The 24,825-nt window shown below is 36.1% G+C and overlaps 1 protein-coding gene across 1 annotated transcript; it reads left to right on the forward strand.

The window, feature by feature from the left end:
- Positions 1-27: 27 nt before the first annotated feature.
- On the forward strand, positions 28-24,777 carry LOC117333215 (poly(A)-specific ribonuclease PNLDC1-like; the record flags this gene model as incomplete). Its single annotated transcript, XM_033892397.1, is given in 14 exon segments — positions 28-211; positions 2,160-2,211; positions 3,365-3,438; positions 3,561-3,594; positions 5,812-5,887; positions 10,902-10,949; positions 11,240-11,334; positions 12,277-12,395; positions 15,937-16,028; positions 17,338-17,417; positions 17,770-17,827; positions 21,067-21,136; positions 22,492-22,577; positions 24,713-24,777. Coding segments are annotated over 14 exon segments (1,028 nt in total), but the record flags the coding sequence as incomplete, so codon positions are not given.
- Positions 24,778-24,825: the final 48 nt, after the last annotated feature.

Consider the following 24,825-nt stretch of genomic DNA (forward strand, 5'->3'; position numbering starts at 1 on the left):
TCTTTCCCTCTAAGGCAATGTGAACTAATGGGAAATAACTCCATTTGTAAACACGTGCGGAAGGTCATGATGAAGACTAGTTAGTTTCTAAGACAGAGGTGTTTGAACTGTTTACACACAAAATTAACAACAATGGTTGAAGTCCTGAAGTCGACATTTGAAGATTATCTTCCACTGATCGAACGCAGCATAAAAAGTGCTGACTTCGTTGGTAAATCGCTAAATAGGATGTTTTGTGTGGCGATGAAAATCATGAATGTTGATAACGTAAATGACAATTTGATTTGTTATATATAATCTAAGTCCTAGGGCAAGTGTAACAATGCGCTGCAGCGAATCTTATACGCTTTGTTAGAAGTGTATGTTTAATAAAAAAAAAAAAAAATTCTGTTTTAGGTTTCTGATTACTATGGTACAATTAGAACGAATATTCATACCCTGCCTACATTGCTCTCCGGCAGTAATTATCCGTCTGTCGTCCAGAGCTACGTTATCGCATCTATGGTACAATGAGTGTGTGGCAGCGCCTTAGAAATTCTGAACCGTGATTTATTTTTACATAGACTAAAATGAGATTATGAATAATGTTTGTAAAAATATATATGACAATTCAATACATAAGCCACCATTTTAACCAGGCCCCATAATCCTTTAGGTCACCATCTCTACCATCACAATATTTATTAATGATACTTAATTATTACTGATATAATGTGTTGTATATATGTACATTTTGTAACCCTGGTAAAATATTAGCTGCATTATATCGTTCGGTTAGAGAGATCTTCTCTTTAACTCAATCTGTGTTCCGATAACTCAAGCCCGGCCTTATCTGCCTGGTGCTTTGAAGTTTCAACTTTCTCCTCGCCACATAGTATTTGTGACCAATGACGCCTCATACGGTCCTCACGTATTACCTGCGGCTTTCCGCGGTACCCACAAGGTATCTTGTACGGAACGTCTGTGCATTTCTCCATCACCTTGAATGGTTCCTGCCACATGGACGTTAGTTTTCTAGATTTGCCTGGCTTGACTCTTGGAAAGAAGACAAAAACACTGTCATTTGGCTTGTACTGGTTCCAGTAAGCCTTTTGGTCATGGTATTTCTTCTGCCTCCTCATTTCGCCATCAGTATGCAATCTCACAAAACGATGCGCTTCTTCCATGCGTTCTTGAAGTGTCCACACCCATTCATTTTGAGGTATAGATTTGTCGTCTACTGGCATCTCATATTGTATGTCGAGTGGTGTTGTTACTTCTCGTCCCAACATCAGGTAATTTGGAGTGCAACCCGTGGTTTCTTGTTCAACCGAGCAATATGCCAGGGTCACGTACGGCAGCATTTCATCCCAGTCTGTGTGATGTTCATTGACAAATGCACTAAGCATTGTCACCAAGATTTTGTTGAACCTTTCCCCCACACCATCAGTGATCACTCTGGGGATGATACGGTGAAGTACGAGTTTTTCTCGTACCAAGGAGTTGGGACATCTCTGCAAATAACCTGCTCTCAAACTGAGCGCCCTGGTACCACATGATTACATATATCTGTGTCTTTTATATGTTTACTGGGACGTAACTTTGAAGCTTCTTGCCCGACGAGGTCTAGTTTCATTTTCTATTTCCCGCCAAAAGACCTACTTTCGTTTTCCGTTACATAAATATGTTTGTTAGTCAATAGGGGGGTCAATCTCTTGGGGTCCCAGCGGACCCTTCAAAGTATGCCAGTTTACTTTTGCTCCCAAAAATAGGTTTACAGAGATAATTCTGGGAAAAGGTAATTTGAATTATGACAGAAGAATAAATGTAAATGGTCACTTGAAGCCCTGGGTCTAGACTCTTTCTTAGTAGCTGGTGGTTATCTTTCTAAGATGGCCATCAGAGCAATTGAGGTCAAGTGTTCTTGCTTAACTTATTCGGGACAGTTTATGGTCTCAGCTTCCATGAGAAACCCAAATTTAAACCACACCATCCCTAGTAGTGATTAAACCAAACCACCCCAAGAAGTATAGTTGTGATAGAACCAGACACCTTGGGTCTTCACCTTAGGTTGTATGGTCAATACTCTACTGACTACATTACTGTGACCTGTAATTAGCACTTGTCCTGGTTAAATAACCTCTGTTAGATGTATACCCTTGTCTTATTTTATTTAACAGCTATTGATACTGAGTTTACAGGACTTGAAAAGAGTGCCAAAGAAAGAACCAAGTAAGTACTGAATATATACTGACTAGTACTGAATATATACGGACTAGTACTGAATATATACTGACTAGTACTGAATATATACGGACTAGTACTGAATATATACGGACTAGTACTGAATATATACGGACTCGTACTGAATATATACTGACTAGTACTGAATATATACTAACTAGTACTGAATATATACTGACTAGTACTTAATATATACGGACGTACTGGATATATACTGACTAGTACTGAATATATACTGACTAGTACTGAATATATACGGACTAGTACTGAATATATACTGACTAATACTGAACATATACTGACTAGTACTGAATATATACGGACTAGTACTGAATATATACGGACTAGTACTGAATACATACAGACTAGTACTGAATATATACTGACAAGTACTGAAATATATACTGACTAGTACTGAATATATACTGACTAGTACTCAACATATACTGACTAGTACTGAATATATACTGACAAGTACTCAATATATACTGACTAGTACTGAATACATACTGACTAGTACTCAATATATACTGACTAGTACTCAATATATACTGACTAGTACTCAATATATACTGACTAGTGCCTAGTACTGAATATATACTGAATATATACTGACTAGTACTCAATATATACTGACTAGTACTCAATATATACTGACTAGTACTCAATATATACTGACTAGTACTCAATATATACTGACTAGTACTCAATATATACTGACTAGTACTCAATATATACTGACTAGTACTCAATATATACTGACTAGTACTCAATATATACTGACAGTGACTATAGTACTCAATACATATCGTCTGTCTGTCGTCCAGATTTGTCTTTCTGTTCGTCCAGAGAATTCCTACAGTTTTAAACTGATCTCTTTAAAATTTGGTATGCTTTATAGTCATGATATGTAGTTTTGTTTCCCTCAAAGACATTTTGTTTTAACTAATTTTTCAAAAGTAATTGCCTTTAATTTTTTTTTTTTTTTGTATTTGATTTTTGTCTGCAGGCAGTGTGTCGTGTATCATTTTGACCTTTGACCTACATCCATTGTGGGACTGTAATTTGATAAGTGGACTTGTTTATCAAAGACAAATTTCATTCTTTGTACATGTATTTCAATCCTAATCTAACTTTACAGTCTGTTCGATACGACAGAGGAGAGATACCAGAAACTGAAGAGTTCCATGTCCGAGTTCACAATAACACAAATAGGTATAGTATCCATGTTCACTGCATTATCAGTATCATTTTGTTTTTATATACTTATTACTACTCAACTAATGTTACTGGGGTAATTAGCATTATGTAAGATGCTTGTTGGTTGTTTTTTTCAGGGTTGTCAGCATACAAAAAGAGTGACAAGAATAGGTAACTATGAGATGTGTATGACATAACTATGAGATGGGTATCACAGGTAACTACATGTATGAGATGTGTATCACAGGTAACTACATAAATGAGATGTGTATCACAGGTAACTACATGTATTAGATGTGTATCACAGGTAACTACATAAATGAGATGTGTATCACAGGTAACTACATAAATGAGATGTGTATCACAGGTAACTACATGTATGAGATGTGTATCACAGGTAACTACATAAATGAGATGTGTATCACAGGTAACTACATTTATGAGATGTGTATCACAGGTAACTACATAAATGAGATGTGTATCACAGGTAACTACATAAATGAGATGTGTATCACAGGTAACTACATGTATTAGATGTGTATCACAGGTAACTACATAAATGAGATGTGTATCACAGGTAACTACATGTATGAGATGTGTATCACAGGTAACTACATGTATTAGATGTGTATCACAGGTAACTACATAAATGAGATGTGTATCACAGGTAACTACATAAATGAGATGTGTATCACAGGTAACTACATGTATGAGATGTGTATCACAGGTAACTACATAAATGAGATGTGTATCACAGGTAACTACATTTATGAGATGTGTATCACAGGTAACTACATAAATGAGATGTGTATCACAGGTAACTACATTTATGAGATGTGTATCACAGGTAACTACATAAATGAGATGTGTATCACAGGTAACTACATAAATGAGATGTGTATCACAGGTAACTACATGTATGAGATGTGTATCACAGGTAACTACATAAATGAGATGTGTATCACAGGTAACTACATAAATGAGATGTGTATCACAGGTAACTATAAGATGTGTACGATAGGTTAACTATGAGATGTGTATCACAGGTAACTATAAGATGTGTACGATAGGTTAACTATGAGATGTGTATGACAGGTAACTATGACATGTGTACGACAGGTAACTATGAGATGTGTATGACAGGTAACTATGAGATGTGTATGACAGGTAACTATGAGATGTGTATGATAGGTAACTATGAGATGTGTATGATAGGTAACTATGAGATGTGTATGACAGGTAACTATGAGATGTGTATGACAGGTAACTATGAAATATGTCGTCAGGTAACTATGACATATGTATGATAGGTAACTATGAGATGTGTATGATAGGTCACTATGAGATGTGTATGAAAGGTAACTATGAGATGTGTATGACAGGTAACTATGAGATGTGTATGATAGGTAACTATGAGATGTGTATGATAGGTAACTATGAGATGTGTACGACAGGTAACTATGAGATGTGTATGACAGGTAACTATGAGATGTGTCGTCAGGTAACTATGAGATGTGTATGATAGGTAACTATGAGATGTGTATGATAGGTAACTATGAGATGTGTCGTCAGGTAACTATGAGATGTGTATGATAGGTAACTATGAGATGTGTATGATAGGTAACTATGAGATGTGTATGATAGGTAACTATGAGATGTGTATGGCAGGTAACTATGAGATATGTATGATAGGTAACTATGAGATATGTATGACAGGTAACTATGAGATGTGTATCACAGGTAACTATGAGATATGTATGATAGGTAACTATGAGATATGTCGTCAGGTAACTATGAGATGTGTATGATAGGTAACTATGAGATGTGTATGATAGGTAACTATGAGATGTGTCGTCAGGTAACTGAGATGTGTCGTCAGGTAACTATGAGATGTGTATGACAGGTAACTATGAGATGTGTATGACAGGTAACAATGAGATGTGTCGTCAGGTAACTATGAGATGTGTATGATAGGTAACTATGAGATGTGTATGACAGGTAACTATGAGATGTGTATGATAGGTAACTATGAGATGTGTATGATAGGTAACTATGAGATGTGTATGATAGGTAACTGAGATGTGTATGACAGGTAACTATGAGATGTGTATGATAGGTAACTATGAGATGTGTATGATAGGTAACTATGAGATGTGTATGATAGGTAACTATGAGATGTGTATGATAGGTAACTATGAGATGTGTATCACAGGTAACGACTGTAATATCCTGTTTATCACATAACTACTATTTCTGAGAATATGAGCAAAAAAATTTCAAATTTTTGTTTTTATATAAGAAAGATGAAATTGCCTTGGTTGAGACGTTTCCTTCTACAAAGATAATTTGCAACAACATTGAATATAACTGTCTGTGCTTCTCTTGTAGTTATACTGCCACAAGTTTCAATTTCTTCCTGTACCCACCAATCTTTGGGCCTTTGGATACTCGTTTCCTCGTTCAGGTAAACATTTTGATTAAATGGACCCTTAGGTACACTCATTTTATGTGATAGCTTTCTTCATGGAAAAATCTAAATGTTCTTTGTTCTTTAGTCAATAACATCAGTTTGACAGCTAAGAAATTTTTGTTTACAAGAAACTTGGGGACATGTTGTATTACAGATTAAAAAACCTATCACACTTGGTTGATGACAGTTATTACAAACATAGGGACATGTTATATAAACTTATCACACTTGGTTGATGACTGAGGTATTACAAACACAGGGACATGTTATATAAACTTATCACACTTGGTTGATGACAGTTATTACAAACACAGGGACATGTTATATAAACTTATCACACTTGGTTGATGACAGTTATTACAAACACAGGAACATGTTATATAAACTTATCACACTTGGTTGATGACTGAGGTATTACAAACACAGGGACATGTTATATAAACTTATCACACTTGGTTGATGACAGTTATTACAAACACAGGGACATGTTATATAAACTTATCACACTTGGTTGATGACTGAGGTGTTACAAACACAGGGACATGTTATATAAACCTATCACACTTGGTTGATGACAGTTATAACAAACATAGAGACATGTTATATAAACTTATCACACTTGGTTGATGACTGAGGTATTACAAACACAGGGACATGTTATATAAACTAATCACACTTGGTTGATGACAGTTATTACAAACATAGGGACATGTTATATAAACTAATCACACTTGGTTGATGACAGTTATTACAAACACAGGGACATGTTATATAAACTTATCACACTTGGTTGATGACTGAGGTATTACAAACACAGGGACATGTTATATAAACTTATCACACTTGGTTGATGACTGAGGTATTACAAACACAGGGACATGTTATATAAACTTATCACACTTGGTTGATGGCTGAGGTATTACAAACACAGGGACATGTTATATAAACCTATCACACTTGGTTGATGACTGAGGTATTACAAACACAGGGACATGTTATATAAACTTATCACACTTGGTTGATGACTGAGGTATTACAAACACAGGGACATGTTATATAAACTAATCACACTTGGTTGATGACAGTTATTACAAACACAGGGACATGTTATATAAACTTATCACATTTGGTTGATGACAGTTATTACAAACACAGGGACATGTTATATATAAACTTATCACACTTGGTTGATGACAGTTATTACAAACACAGGGACATGCTATATAAACTTATCACACTTGGTTGATGACTGAGTTATTACAAACACAGGGACATGTTATATAAACTTATCACACTTGGTTGATGACAGTTATTACAAACACAGGGACATGTTATATAAACTTATCACACTTGGTTGATGAGGTATTACAAACACAGGGACATGTTATATAAACTTATCACACTTGGTTGATGACTGAGGTATTACAAACACAGGGACATGTTATATAAACTTATCACACTTGGTTGATGACAGTTATTACAAACACAGAGACATGTTATATAAACTTATCACACTTGGTTGATGACAGTTATTACAAACACAGAGACATGTTATATAAACTTATCACACTTGGTTGATGACAGTTATTACAAACATAGGGACATGCTATATAAACTTATCACACTTGGTTGATGACAGTTATTACAAACACAGGGACATGTTATATAAACTTATCACACTTGGTTGATGACAGAGGTATTACAAACACAGGGACATGTTATATAAACTTATCACACTTGGTTGATGAGGTATTACAAACACAGGGACATGTTATATAAACTTATCACACTTGGTTGATGACAGTTATTACAAACACAGGGACATGTTATATAAACTTATCACACTTGGTTGATGAGGTATTACAAACACAGGGACATGTTATATAAACTTATCACACTTGGTTGATGACAGTTATTACAAACACAGGGACATGTTATATAAACTTATCACACTTGGTTGATGACAGTTATTACAAACACAGAGACATGTTATATAAACTTATCACACTTGGTGGATGACAGTTATTACAAACACAGGGACATGTTATATACACTTATCACCCTTGGTTGATGACAGTTATTACAAACACAGGGACATGTTATATAAACTTATCACACTTGGTTGATGACAGTTATTACAAACACAGGGACATGTTATATAAACTTATCACACTTGGTTGATGACTGAGTTATTACAAACACAGGGACATGTTATATAAACTGATCACATTTGGTTGATGACAGTTATTACAAACATAGGGACATGTTATATAAACTTATCACACTTGGTTGATGACAGTTATTACAAACACAGGGACATGCTATATAAACTTATCACACTTGGTTGATGACTGAGTTATTACAAACACAGGGACATGTTATATACACTTATCACACTTGGTTGATGACAGTTATTACAAACACAGGGACATGCTATATAAACTTATCACACTTGGTTGATGACTGAGTTATTACAAACACAGGGACATGTTATATAAACTTATCACACTTGGTTGATGACTGAGTTATTACAAACACAGGGACATGTTATATAAACTTATCACACTTGGTTGATGACAGTTATTACAAACACAGGGACATGTTATATAAACTTATCACACTTGGTTGATGACAGTTATTACAAACACAGGGACATGTTATATAAACTGATCACATTTGGTTGATGACAGTTATTACAAACACAGGGACATGCTATATAAACCTATCACACTTGGTTGATGACAGTTATTACAAACACAGGGACATGTTATATAAACTTATCACACTTGGTTGATGACTGAGTTATTACAAACACAGGGACATGTTATATAAACATATCACACTTGGTTGATGACTGAGGTATTACAAACACAGGGACATGTTATATAATCTTATCACACTTGGTTGATGACAGTTATTACAAACATAGGGACGTGTTATATAAACTTATCACACTTGGTTGATGACTGAGGTATTACAAACATAGGGACATGTTATATAGAGGATATCTAACAGTGCCTTCAGTAATACCAAAAATATTTCACGAGTGGGGCTAATATTAGCCACACGAGTGAAATATATTGGGTATTACTGAAGACACTGTTAGATATTCTGTTTATTACATTTTTTATCAACGAAAAACCTACCCCGTATGCTAACTAGGCCTAATATAAACAAAAAAAGTAGTTCCCCCTGTCCAGGTGTTGACATATATGTCGGGCTTTCTGATTGGTCAATTATTTTGGTATTTTCTAATCATTAATTTGATTGGTCAAATCAGCAAAAGTGATATTGAAAAATATGATATTTGAAAAATATCACTTTTATAGAATGAAATTTTTTTTTGATATTTCACTGGTAAAAATGTAATAAATAAACTGATCACACTTGGTTGATGACATTTATTACAAACATAGAGACATGTTATATAAACTTATCACACTTGGTTGATGACTGAGGTATTACAAACACAGGGACATGTTATATAAACTTATCACACTTGGTTGATGACAGTTATTACAAACACAGGGACATGTTATATAAACCTATCACACTTGGTTGATGACAGTTATTACAAACATAGGGACATGTTATATAAACTTATCACACTTGGTTGATGACAGTTATTACAAACACAGGGACATGTTATATAAACTTATCACACTTGGTTGATGACAGTTATTACAAACACAGGGACATGTTATATAAACTTATCACACTTGGTTGATGACAGTTATTACAAACACAGGGACATGTTATATAAACTTATCACACTTGGTTGATGACAGTTATTACAAACACAGGGACATGTTATATAAACTTATCACACTTGGTTGATGACAGTTATTGCAAACACAGGGACATGTTATATAAACTTATCACACTTGGTTGATGACAGAGGTATTACAAACACAGGGACATGTTGTATAAACTTATCACACTTGGTTGATGACAGTTATTACAAACACAGGGACATGTTATATAAACTTATCACACTTGGTTGATGACAGTTATTACAAACACAGGGACATGTTATATAAACTTATCACACTTGGTTGATGACAGTTATTACAAACATAGGGACATGTTATATAAACGTATCACACTTGGTTTATGACAGTTATTACAAACACAGGGACATGTTATATAAACTTATCACACTTGGTTGATGACAGTTATTACAAACATATGGACATGTTATATAAACGTATCACACTTGGTTTATGACAGTTATTACAAACACAGGGACATGTTATATAAACTTATCACATTTGGTTGATGACAGTTATTACAAACACAGGGACATGTTGTATCAACTTATCACACTTGGTTGATGACAGTTATTACAAACACAGGGACATGTTATATAGATGATATCTAACAGTGCCTTCAGTAATACCAAATATATTTCACGAGTGGGGCTAATATTAGCCACACGAGTGAAATATATTTGGTATTACTGAAGACACTGTTAGATATTCTGTTTATTACATTTTTTATCAACGAAAAACCTACCCCGTATGCTAACTAGGCCTAATATAAACAAAAAAAGTAGTTCCCCCTGTCCAGGTGCTGACATATATGTCGGGCTTTCTGATTGGTCAATTATTTTGGTATTTTCTAATCATTTATTTGATTGGTCAAATCAGCAAAAGTGATATTTTTCACTAGTGAAAAATATGATATTTGAAAAATATCACTTTTATAGAATGAATAATTTTTGATATTTCACTGGTAAAAATGTAATAAATAAACTTATCACACTTGGTTGATGACAGTTATTACAAACATAGAGACATGTTATATAAACTTATCACACTTGGTTGATGACTGAGGTGTTACATTGACACTTGTGTACAGGACAATGGGTTTTTTGTAACGTGTTTAGAATTTCACACCTCTTCAAACTGATCTTACCTAACCTAAATAAGAATTGATTATTTTTATCATGACATGTGAGTGGTTTTCCTAACAAAGTACAAAATGTCCAAAATTTTGTATTCTTCAGGCATCCAGTTTCCAATTCCTCTGCAAATATGATTTTGACTTCAATAAGGTAAATTGTGTTTGTATTGCATTGATAAGATACTATGAAAATTACTTACCATGTTATCATTTAGAAGGATAAAAGATAGTTGATGTTTATAAAATACATTAAGTATATATCTGATTGGATTTAATCAACCATAGGATATCAAAACGTTATAAATTTACTACCTTCCTACATGTATATTCAGTGGACTAAATAATCTGTATAGATAATGTATATGTAACATTTAATGTCTAGTAATATTGGTACAAGAAGTATACTCTGAAGTAAGTACCTGTATGTGTTTTTATCTACAGTTTGTATATGAGGGGATCCCTTACCTGAACAAACCTCAGATATTGACAGTAGAAAAGTATCTCCACTCCAAAGCTATGTTTCAAGGGAAGAACAGGTAAGTTGATAAGAATTGTATCTTCACTAGCCAAGAGTTTATATTGTATTACTGTATACCTGGTAATTTTCGCCCAAGGTTATTTTCGTCCTTGAGCAACACAAAACATATTCGCCCCATTTTAAATTTGCCCTAAATGGCTTTCAAGAAATATCCTTTTCCTCGTTCGTAAAATTGAAAAATTACGTTCAGAATTCTCAATACAGTTGCAGTCGGAACACTCGGGACTTATCAAATTGTCTTACCAGCATGAGAATGTGAAATGTAATCAGGTGTGAAATAAAGAACGTTTACCTGTGCTCAGATTTTCGTTTAATCCCTACTGATTCAAGTAGTATCGGGTATGCATAGGTGATTATAAACAAACACGATCAATTGTAAGTTCACCGCGCCATGACTAATGACTGACCTGTGTTTTCTCTTGTTCACATGTACATACAAATGTACATGTACATGAATGGAAGCCACAATTAAGTGATGTTGAACTCATAAAATTAGTCTTTTCCATGGCAGAAATTTGATGCCACTCTGTATTTTATTTTTATCATGACCGGACTACATAATTTAAAAAAAATGACTGAAATTTAAAAATAGCTTAGTATGTATCGGATTTTAATTGAAAATGTTTAGCCAATACTTGATTTTACAGTTGAAAAGTAAGAGGGTATGTTTGTGATTCGACTACACTTGGCCCATGTACGATGGTTTATAAATCCTTCAATTCAGCTTGAAATTTTCGTCTTCATCTTAGATTCGCCCTATCTTCAAAGGCGAAAATTAAACGGGGGCTAAATTACCAGGTATACATTATATTGTATACGAACTCAGCCTTGAAAAATTGACAGGCTGGGTTGCCCATATAGGTCCAGATTGCGTAATAAGAGAGTAAATTTACTGTCAACAGTAAAGTCAGTCAAAGGAGTTTGTGTTAACTTACCTCAGATCCAATGATGTTGACGAAGACACGCTACAAGCATTGTGTTCCCGGGTGGCTGAATGGCTGGTGAAAACAGAAGAAGATCAAAGTGCAATACTGGAGGTGGCTGATGAGGAAATCCCAGGTTAGACCCACAGTAGAACCATTGTTATCATTAAGATAACTCCCCCGGTGGTGTTTTACATTAGATAACTCCCCCGTGGTGTTTTACATTAGATGACTCCCCTGTGGTGTTTTACATTAGATAACTCCCCGGTGGTGTTTTACATTAGATAACTCCCCGGTGGTGTTTTACATTAGATAACTCCCCTGTGGTGTTTTACATTAGATGACTCCCCTGTGGTGTTTTACATTAGATAACTCCCCGATGGTGTTTTACATTAGATAACTCCCCCGGTGGTGTTTTACATTAGATAACTCCCCGGTGGTGTTTTACATTAGATAACTCCCCGGTGGTGTTTTACATTAGATAACTCCCCCGTGGTGTTTTACATTAGATAACTCCCCGGTGGTGTTTTACATTAGATAACTCCCCCGTGGTGTTTTACATTAGATGACTCCCCTGTGGTGTTTTACATTAGATAACTCCCCGATGGTGTTTTACATTAGATAACTCCCCCGGTGGTGTTTTACATTAGATAACTCCCCGGTGGTGTTTTACATTAGATAACTCCCCCGTGGTGTTTTACATTAGATAACTCCCCCGTGGTGTTTTACATTAGTTAACTCTCCGGTGGTGTTTTACATTAGATAACTCCCCCTGTGGTGTTTTACATTAGATAACTCCCCGGTGGTGTTTTACATTAGATAACTCCCCCGTGGTGTTTTACATTAGATAACTCCCCGGTGGTGTTTTACATTACATAACTCCCCGGTGGTGTTTTACATTAGATAACTCCCTGGTGGTGTTTTACATTAGATAACTCCCCGGTGGTGTTCTACATTAGATAACTCCCCCGTGGTGTTTTACATTAGTTAACTCTCCTGTGGTGTTTTACATTAGATAACTCCCCGGTGGTGTTTTACATTAGATAACTCCCCGGTGGTGTTTTACATTAGATAACTCCCCCGTGGTGTTTTACATTAGATAACTCCCCGATGGTGTTTTACATTAGATAACTCCCCGGTGGTGTTTTACATTAGATAACTCCCCGGTGGTGTTTTACATTAGATAACTCCCCCGTGGTGTTTTACATTAGATAACTCCCCGGTGGTGTTTTACATTAGATAACTCCCTGGTGGTGTTTTACATTAGATAACTCCCCGGTGGTGTTCTACATTAGATAACTCCCCCGTGGTGTTTTACATTAGTTAACTCTCCTGTGGTGTTTTACATTAGATAACTCCCCGGTGGTGTTTTACATTAGATAACTCCCCGGTGGTGTTTTACATTAGATAACTCCCCCGTGGTGTTTTACATTAGATAACTCCCCGATGGTGTTTTACATTAGATAACTCCCCGGTGGTGTTCTACATTAGATAACTCCCCGGTGGTGTTTTACATTAGATAACTCCCCTGTGGTGTTTTACATTAGATAACTCCCCGGTGGTGTTTTACATTAGATAACTCCCCGGTGGTGTTTTACATTAGATAACTCCCCGGTGGTGTTCTACATTAGATAACTCCCCCGTGGTGTTTTACATTAGTTAACTCTCCTGTGGTGTTTTACATTAGATAACTCCCCGGTGGTGTTTTACATTAGATAACTCCCCGGTGGTGTTTTACATTAGATAACTCCCCGGTGGTGTTTTACATTAGATAACTCCCCGATGGTGTTTTACATTAGATAACTCCCCGGTGGTGTTTTACATTAGATAACTCCCCGGTGGTGTTTTACATTAGATAACTCCCCCTGTGGTGTTTTACATTAGATAACTCCCCCGTGGTGTTTTACATTAGATAACTCCCCGGTGGTGTTTTACATTAGATAACTCCCCGGTGGTGTTTTACATTAGATAACTCCCCGGTGGTGTTTTACATTAGATAACTCCCCGGTGGTGTTTTACATTAGATAACTCCCTGGTGGTGTTTTACATTAGATAACTCCCTGGTGGTGTTTTACATTAGATTACTCCCCGGTGGTGTTTTACATTAGATAACTCCCCGGTGGTGTTTTACATTAGATAACTCCCCGGTGGTGTTTTACATTAGATAATTCCCTGGTGGTGTTTTACATTAGATAACTCCCCGGTGGTGTTTTACATTAGATAATTCCCTGGTGGTGTTTTACATTAGATAACTCCCCGGTGGTGTTTTACATTAGATAACTCCCCCGGTGGTGTTTTACATTAGATAACTCCCCGGTGGTGTTTTACATTAGATAACTCCCCCGTGGTGTTTTACATTAGATAACTCCCCCGTGGTGTTTTACATTAGATAACTCCCCCGTGGTGTTTTACATTAGATAACTCCCCGGTGGTGTTTTACATTAGATAACTCCCCCGGTGGTGTTTTACATTAGATATCTCCCCCTGTGGCGTTTTACATTAGATAACTCCCCGGTGATGTTTTACATTAGATAACTCCCCCGGTGGTGTTTTACATTAGATAACTCCCCGGTGGTGTTTTACATTAGATAACTCCCCGGTGGCGTTTTACATTAGATAACTCCCCGGTGATGTTTTACATTAGATAACTCCCCCGGTGGTGTTTTACATTAGATAACTCCCCCGGTGGTGTTTTACATTAGATATCTCCCCCTGTGGCGTTTTACATTAGATTACTCCCCCGTGGTGTTTTACATTAGATAACTCCTCGGTGGTGTTTTACATTAGATAACTCCCCGGTGGTGTTTTACATTAGATAACTCCCCGGTGGTGTTTTACATTAGATAACTCCCCGGTGGTGTTTTACATTAGTTAACTCTCCTGTGGTGTTTTACATTAGATAACTCCCCCGGTGGTGTTTTACATTAGATAACTCCCCGGTGATGTTTTACATTAGATAACTCCCCCGGTGGTGTTTTACATTAGATAACTCACCGGTGGTGTTTTACATTAGATAACTCCCCGGTGGTGTTTTACATTAGATAACTCCCTGGTGGTGTTTTACATTAGATAACTCCCCCGTGGTGTTTTACATTAGATGACTCCCCTGTGGTGTTTTACATTAGATAACTCCCCCGTGGTGTTTTACATTAGATAACTCCCCCGGTGGTGTTTTACATTAGATAACTCCCCGGTGGTGTTTTACATTAGATAACTCCCCAGTGGTGTTTTACATTAGATAACTCCCCGGTGGTGTTTTACATTAGATAACTCCCCGGTGGTGTTTTACATTAGTTAACTCTCCTGTGGTGTTTTACATTAGATAACTCCCCCGGTGGTGTTTTACATTAGATAACTCCCCCGATGGTGTTGTATTTGTAGGTATAAAAATGGGTATTTTACAGAATTTTGTAGTGTTTAATTTGTAGGTATAAAAATGGGTGTTGTACAAAGTTTTGTAATGTTTACCATGTTATCATAAAACAGAGTCATCTCTGGAACATGTTATTTATTGATAGGAAGTATTTTCTTTATATCAAATATTCAAAATTTCCCAGACTGTTGCTTTAATACTAAAATACAATGTACTAATATTTCACCTGGGAGATATGTCCTTGTTATAGCTAGCTTCCACAATTACATCATAATCCAATAACTATATCAGGGTTCTGTTACAGAACTCAGGCATGTGAAATCGTTTATACTGCGGACAGAACTCAAGCAAAGATTTAAGAATATATGGATTAACGTATTAGATAATGAGCAGAGGGTGAGTAGTAGTTTACATGATTGATTAAAATTCTAATAATTTTCTTTATCTAGCTATCAATATTTACATTTGTATGGCAAAGGACATGCTCGTTATGACATCATTATTGTTGGCGTGGTAACGATGAAAATTCATTGTAGAAATGGTTGTGCCATATCTAAAAGGTCACCTTGTTTGTGCTAAATAACTGAATGATTTTAGTTTCAATCATAAAAAAATGTTTTGTACAGGCAATTGCAAATGTTGCAAATTACACTAGCTGATGTAGATTGCCTACCAAGTGTTGTCATTTATAACAACTATGAATACCACAGCAAGGCAGATTGATACACTAGCTGATGTAGATTGCCTACCAAGTGTTGTCATTTATAACAACTATGAATACCACAGCAAGGCAGATTGATACACTAGCTGATGTAGATTGCCTACCAAGTGTTGTCATTTATAACAACTATGAATACCACAGCAAGGCAGATTGATACACTAGCTGATGTAGATTGCCTACCAAGTGTTGTCATTTATAACAACTATGAATACCACAGCAAGGCAGATTGATACACTAGCTGATGTAGATTGCCTACCAAGTGTTGTCATTTATAACAACTATGAATACCACAGCAAGGCAGATTGATACACTAGCTGATGTAGATTGCCTACCAAGTGTTGTCATTTATAACAACTATGAATACCACAGCAAGGCAGATTGATACACTAGCTGATGTAGATTGCCTACCAAGTGTTGTCATTTATAACAACTATGAATACCACAGCAAGGCAGATTGATACACTAGCTGATGTAGATTGCCTACCAAGTGTTGTCATTTATAACAACTATGAATACCACAGCAAGGCAGATTGATACACTAGCTGATGTAGATTGCCTACCAAGTGTTGTCATTTATAACAACTATGAATACCACAGCAAGGCAGATTGATACACTAGCTGATGTAGATTGCCTACCAAGTGTTGTCATTTATAACAACTATGAATACCACAGCAAGGCAGATTGATACTGAAATAAATAAACACCTGGAACATTTTTGAGATAGTGTATTGCTCTGTAAAGGATGGTTTTATTCATACGTACTTGGCCGGGTAACCGCTCTGTAAAGGATGGTTTTATTCATACGTACTTGGCTGGGTAACTGCTCTGTAAAGGATGGTTTTATTCATACGTACTTGGCTGGGTAACCACGTATGTGAAGTGACCAACCAGTATTTATTGAGTGATAATGATAATACAGTTTATGTCATAACTAAAACAGTTGTTTGTCTTTGTCGTGAATTTGACTTCCTTGTGTGTTGTAGGTAGTACAGATATCAAAACTGAATGAGACGGATAAAAAAGGTGACAATATTACTACTGACACTAAAGAGGATAGGGAACGGTAATTAGACATGATATTGTTTGTGCAGGTAGTATTGACTTTGTCTTATAGTTTTTGAAGTGAAATAACTTTTAATACAATGAGAAATGGAAGAGCATCAACCACACAACACACTTCACAACCAACTCTTCACATATTATTCAAATGGTAAAGATTAACTTTATTTTGATAATTTCCTGATGTTGATAGCATGTTGATTTAATATTATATAATGATAATTTATATATATGATAACATTCCTGAGAGCAGCAGGCCAAGGGCCCGATGGAGGAAACTCACAGTGGTTAGACTTTGAAACTACAAATTATCATATTAAACTGAAATTGCTAAATTATATTATTTTCTATTCCAGATTATTAGAAAATTTGAAAGGATTTACCAGAGTGATTAAGATGTTGAAAGGAGGTGTTGTAAGTATTTTTATTACATTTTTACCAGTGAAATAAAGAAAAAAAAATTCATTCTATAAATAAAGTGATATTTTTCACTAGTGAAAAATTTCACTTTTTCTGATTTGACCAATCAGAACACTGCTTACAAATGACAATGGTAGAAAATTAAGATTTGCATATAGCGCTCTGTCATTTTGGCGTAATTTTGTGAATGTTGACAGGGGACTGCAATGAATTCTGGGAGAGATTAAACTGCCTCGGTATATTTTTCTATAAAATGTAATTAACAGAATATCTAACAGTATCTTCAGTAATACCAAATATATACACTTGTGCTATGCACACGTGACAAAATATCAAAATATTAGCGACACTTGTGAAATACATTTGGTATTACTGAAGACACTGTTAGATATCCTCTGTATATACTTTACTACTGTAGTTATAAACTATGTCTCCCCTTACAATAGAGTGTAATACTTGTATTTACCTTTGTCCCTATCACAATGCCTCTATTGAAATACGTTGTTTACACCCTTGTGAAATGCAGTTGCTCTCCGTCAGTCTGTCTATCCATCCATCTTTATCCTGAAACTCGCATCTGCATTGTGGGAATACACCTACCACATACATTTCTGCTGTAATCAGTAGTGATGGAAAACAGCTGCAGTTTAGAATCATAGCACATATGCATCAATTCGTCTGATTTACTTACAAGTGAAACAACGTTTAAAAGTTAAAGATATTTGGAACATTGTTGATACCGTTTCATTTGAAAATACTTATTTTTGATGGCTAGTGCAGGATAAAGAGAATACATGGCCAATGCCCTAAAATATATGTTTTTAATAAGCTGTATTTTTGGCTCAGGACAGAAAGGCTCACCACTTTTTTTTTCTTCACTCTCACCAAAATACAACTTATATATTAATAAAAGACATTAACCAATGGCGTGTTTTCTCTATTTATGCCCATAAAACTTTGAAGTTTAGTATACAAATCAGTCTAGTACTCTAGTTGTCTTTTAGGTGAGATGATGTGTCAAGTACCAAGTCAGTAACTCTGACCTACATTTTGACCTTTGACCCACTCAGAGCGAAATTTTGTCTGACCTCTATCTCTTACACTACCTGTCACTGGATTTTCAAACTTGGGGCACAAGTTCACTCTGGCAAGATGGTGTGTCATATATCAAAAGTGGGTCTCTCTGACCTACATGACCTACATTTTCATCTTACTATTAATATTTTTTGTTTGCAGCCAATTGTTCAACATAACATGTGAATGGAGTATTTTTCAGTTTGCAGCCAATTGTTGGACATAACATTAATTGAGTATTTTTCTGTTTGCAGCCAATTGGGGTTGGACAAGCCATGTTTGTGAAGTATTTTTTTTGTTTGCAGCCAATTGTTGGACAAGCCATGTTTTTGTCAGAAGTATTTTTTTGTTTGCAGCCAATTGTTGGACAAGCCATATTTTTGTCAGAAGTATTTTTTTGTTTGCAGCCAATTGTTGGACAAGCCAGGTTTTTGTCAGAAGTATTTTTTTGTTTGCAGCCAATTGTTGGACAAGCCATGTTTTTGTCAGAAGTATTTTTAGCCCACCATCATCAGATGGTGGGCTATTCAAATCGCCCTGCGTCCGTGGTCCGTCCGTCCGTCCGTCCCTCCCTCCGTCCGTCCGTCCGTCCGTCCGTAAACAATTCTTGTTATCGCTAATCCTCAGAAAGTACTGAAGGGATCTTTCTCAAATTTCATATGTAGGTTCCCCTTGGTGCCTAGTTATACATATTGCATTTTGGGACCGATCGGAAAACAACATGGCCGACAGGCAGCCATCTTGGATTTTGACCATTGAAGTTTGTTATCGCTATTTCTGAGAAAGTACTGAAGGGATCTTTCTCAAATTTCATATGTAGGTTCCCCTTGGTGCCTAGTTATGCATATTGCATTTTGGGACCGATCAGAAAACAACATGGCCGACAGGCAGCCATCTTGGATTTTGACCATTGAAGTTTGTTATCGCTATTTCTGAGAAAGTACGGAAGGGATCTTTCTCAAATTTCATATGTGGGTTTCCCTTGGTGCCTAGTTATGCATATTGCATTTTGGGACCGATCGGAAAACAACATGGCCGACAGGCAGCCATCTTGGATTTTGACAATTGAAGTTTGTTATCACTATTTCTGAGAAAGTACTGAAGGGATCTTTCTCAAATTTCATATGTTGGTTTCCCTTGGTGCCTAGTTATGCATATTGCATTTTGGGATCGATCGGAAAACAACATGGCCGACAGGCGGCCATCTTGGATTTTGACCATTGAAGTTTGTTATCGCTATTTCTGAGAAAGTACGGAAGGGATCTTTCTCAAATTTCATATGTTGGTTTCCCTTGGTGCCTAGTTATGCATATTGCATTTTGGGATTGATCGGAAAACAACATGGCCGACAGGCAGCCATCTTGGATTTTGACCATTGAAGTTTGTTATCGCTATTTCTGAGAAAGTACCTAAGGGATCTTTCTCAAATTTCATATGTAGGTTCCCCTTGGTGCCTTGTTATGCATATTGCATTTTGGGACCGATCGGAAAACAACCTAGCCGACAGGCAGCCATCTTGGATTTTGACAATTGAAGTTTGTTATCGCTATTTCTGAGAAAGTCCTGAAGGGATCTTTCTCAAATTTCATATGTAGGTTCCCCTTGGTGCCTAGTTATGCATATTGCATTTTGAGACCAATCAGAAAACAACATGGCCGACAGGCAGCCATCTTGGATTTTGACAATTGAAGTTTGTTATCGCTATTTCTGAAAAAGTACTGAAGGGATCATTCTCAAATTTCATATGTAGGTTTCCCTTGGTGCCTAGTTATGCATATTGCATTTGAGACCAATCAGAAAACAACATGGCCGACAGGCAGTCATCTTGGATTTTGACAATTGAAGTTTGTTATCGCTAATTCTCAGAAAGCACTGAAGGGATCTTCCTGAAATTTCATATGTAGGTTCCCCTTGGTGCCTAAATCTTAAATTTTATATATAGGTTTCCCTTGTTTGAAAAGTACTAGAGGTTTCTTCTGAATTAACACAGATTAGTAAGACTTAGAAGAAGAGAAAAGTAGAGAAAAGATCAATCTGACATGGAACCTATGAAGAACATTCAATGGTGGGCGCCAAGATCCCTCTGGGATCTCTTGTTTTGTTTGCAGCCAATTGTTGGACAAGCCATGTTTTTGTCAGAAGTATTTTTTTGTTTGCAGCCAATTGTTGGACATAACATGCTGCTGGATCTGCTGCTTATGTATGACAAGTTCCATAAACCATTACCAGGTCAGTATAGTGGTCAGTATAATGGTCAGTATAGTGGTCAGTATAATGGTCAGAATACCAGTCAGTACAGTGGTCAGTATAATGGTCAGAATACCAGTCAGTATAGTGGTCAGTATAGTGGTCAATATAATGGTCAGAATACCAGTCAGTACAGTGGTCAGTATAGTGGTCAGTTTAGTGGTCAGTATAGCTGTCAATATAGTGGTCAATATAATGGTCAGAATACCAGTCAGTACAGTGGTCAGTATAATGGTCGGTATAGTGGTCAGTATAGTGGTCAATATAGCAGTCAGTACAGTGGTCAGTATAATGGTCATTAAAGTGGTCAATATAGCTGTCAATATAGTGGTCAGTATAGTGGTCATTATAGTGGTCAATATAATGGTCAGAATACCAGTCAGTACAGTGGTCAGTATTGTGGTCAGTATAGTGGTCAATATAATGGTCAGAAACCAGTCAGTACAGTGGTCAGTATAATGGTCAGTATAGTGGTCATTATAGTGGTCAATATAGTGGTCAATATAGTGGTCAATATAATGGTCAGAATACCAATCAGTACAGTGGTCAGTATAATGGTCAGTATAGTGGTCATTATAGTGGTCAGTATAGTGGTCAATATAGCAGTCAATATAGCAGTCAGTACAGTGGTCAGTATAATGGTCATTATAGTGGTCAATATAGCTGTCAATATAGTGGTCATTATAGTGGTCAGTATCGTTGTCATATAGGGGTCAGTAAAGTCGTCCGTATAGCAGTCAGTATAGTATACAGGAGGCTTCTGAATTCTCCCACACTTTACAAATACATACATTCTCATTTTTTGGCAAGAAAAGATGTCTTTATTTATCTAGGAAAAGAAATTCAATGACATCATGATCTTTATTCCAACAAGGTCATGACATTCATGATTACAACTTGATTGTATAGGGAAGGTGTGATTTAGGATCTTAATGAGTTTTCCTAGCATAATATATATAATATATGAGATTTGATTCAACAAGTGTTTACAAGTTTTTGTTTTGCAAGCCTTGGTGAAGTAAAATTTCCAGCTAAGTTTCCTAAAATCTAACATGAGATGAAAAACAACTTTAAAATTGACAGGTTTCTCATTTTATTGTCCCATTTTCAATTCATAACACAAAGTCATTGTCTATGTTATGACTTCACAAATAATTTTTCACTGGTACAGCCAATTGAAAAAACTCATATAACAAATAACATAAGCTATTATTACATGAACCAATTCACTTGTAGTTATATGATCAAAAGATAAATCAACCCTCAGGATAAGAAACTTTAAAGTCTGAATCCTTTATAAAATATTAATTAGTTTTATTAAAATCTCCTTTTTACAGATACCTGTGAAGAATTCAAGAAAAATATACAGAAAATGTTCCCATGTGTTTATGATACTAAACACATGTGTAACACCAACAGACATGTAAGTACGTTATACTTGGTTATTTGATGATAACCAGCTGTCTACTGTTGAAATCTACCTGATGATAACCAGTCTACTGTTGATATTAACCTGATGATAACCTGGTTACTGTTGATATCTACCTGATGATAACCAGGTTACTGTTGATATCTACCTGATGATAACCTGGTTACTGTTGATATCTACCTGATTATTACCTGGTTACTGTTGATATCTACCTGATGATAACCAGCTGTCTACTATTGCTATCTACCTGATGATAACCTGGTTACTGTTGATATCTACCTGATGATAACCTGGTTACTGTTGATATCTACCTGATGATAACCTGGTTACTGTTGATATCTACCTGATGATAACCTGGTTACTGTTGATATCTACCTGATGATATCCTGGTTACTGTTGATATCTACCTGATGATAACCTGGTTACTGTTGAAATCTACCTGATGATAACCAGTCTACTGTTGATATTAACCTGATGATAACCTGGTTACTGTTGATATCTACCTGATTATTACCTGGTTACTGTTGATATCTACCTGATGATAACCTGGTTACTGTTGATATCTACCTGATGATAACCTGGTTACTGTTGAAATCTACCTGATGATAACCAGTCTACTGTTGATATTAACCTGATGATAACCTGGTTACTGTTGATATCTACCTGATGATTACCTGGTTACTGTTGATATCTACCTGATGATTACCTGGTTACTGTTGATATCTACCTGATGATTACCTGGTTACTGTTGATATCTACCTGATGATTACCTGGTAGTGTTGATATCTACCTGATGATTACCTGGTTACTGTTGATATCTACCTGATGATAACCAGGTTACTATTGATATCTACCTGATGATAACCTGGTTACTGTTGATATCTACCTGATGATTACCTGGTTACTGTTGATATCTACCTGATGATTACCTGGTAGTGTTGATATCAACCTGATGATTACCTGGTTACTGTTGATATCTACCTGATGATAACCAGGTTACTGTTGATATCTACCTGATGATAACCTGGTTACTGTTGATATCTACCTGATTATTACCTGGTTACTGTTGATATCTACCTGATGATAACCAGCTGTCTACTATTGCTATCTACCTGATGATAACCTGGTTACTGTTGATATCTACCTGATGATAACCTGGTTACTGTTGATATCTACCTGATGATAACCTGGTTACTGTTGATATCTACCTGATGATAACCTGGTTACTGTTGATATCTACCAGTACCTGATGATATCCTGGTTACTGTTGATATCTACCTGATGATAACCTGGTTACTGTTGAAATCTACCTGATGATAACCAGTCTACTGTTGATATTAACCTGATGATAACCTGGTTACTGTTGATATCTACCTGATGATTACCTGGTTACTGTTGATATCTACCTGATGATAACCTGGTTACTGTTGATATCTACCTGATGATAACCTGGTTACTGTTGAAATCTACCTGATGATAACCAGTCTACTGTTGATATTAACCTGATGATAACCTGGTTACTGTTGATATCTACCTGATGATTACCTGGTTACTGTTGATATCTACCTGATGATTACCTGGTTACTGTTGATATCTACCTGATGATTACCTGGTTACTGTTGATATCTACCTGATGATTACCTGGTAGTGTTGATATCCACCTGATGATTACCTGGTTACTGTTGATATCTACCTGATGATAACCAGGTTACTATTGATATCTACCTGATGATAACCTGGTTACTGTTGATATCTACCTGATGATTACCTGGTTACTGTTGATATCTACCTGATGATTACCTGGTAGTGTTGATATCAACCTGATGATTACCTGGTTACTGTTGATATCTACCTGATGATTACCTGGTAGTTATGTTTTAATTCCAAGTTAAACGAAGTCATATATATACCATATTTAAGCACATTTCTGGTAATAAGCCCACCTGTGTCTATTTAAATTCAATATAAATGCCACTATATTTTATTATCCTACAATTAGCCCACCATCTACACTCTCCATTGAAATTTTCTTGTTGGCTCCCTTGGCTTAAAAAGATATCCTTGGATGACATGTACCATGACTGTATTAGTGACCTGATAATGAAAGGCTTATGAGTTTTCCTTCTTAGCTTTTCAGAGATTCAGGACTGCTAGAAAACTCATCTTTGGGGATGTTGTACAAGAATCTATCAAGGTAATGTGACCTTACCATTAACAAAAAAACCCCCCCCCCCCCCCCCCC

Source organism: Pecten maximus, chromosome 8 (assembly GCF_902652985.1).
Source record: "Pecten maximus chromosome 8, xPecMax1.1, whole genome shotgun sequence".
NCBI lineage: Eukaryota > Metazoa > Mollusca > Bivalvia > Pectinida > Pectinidae > Pecten > Pecten maximus.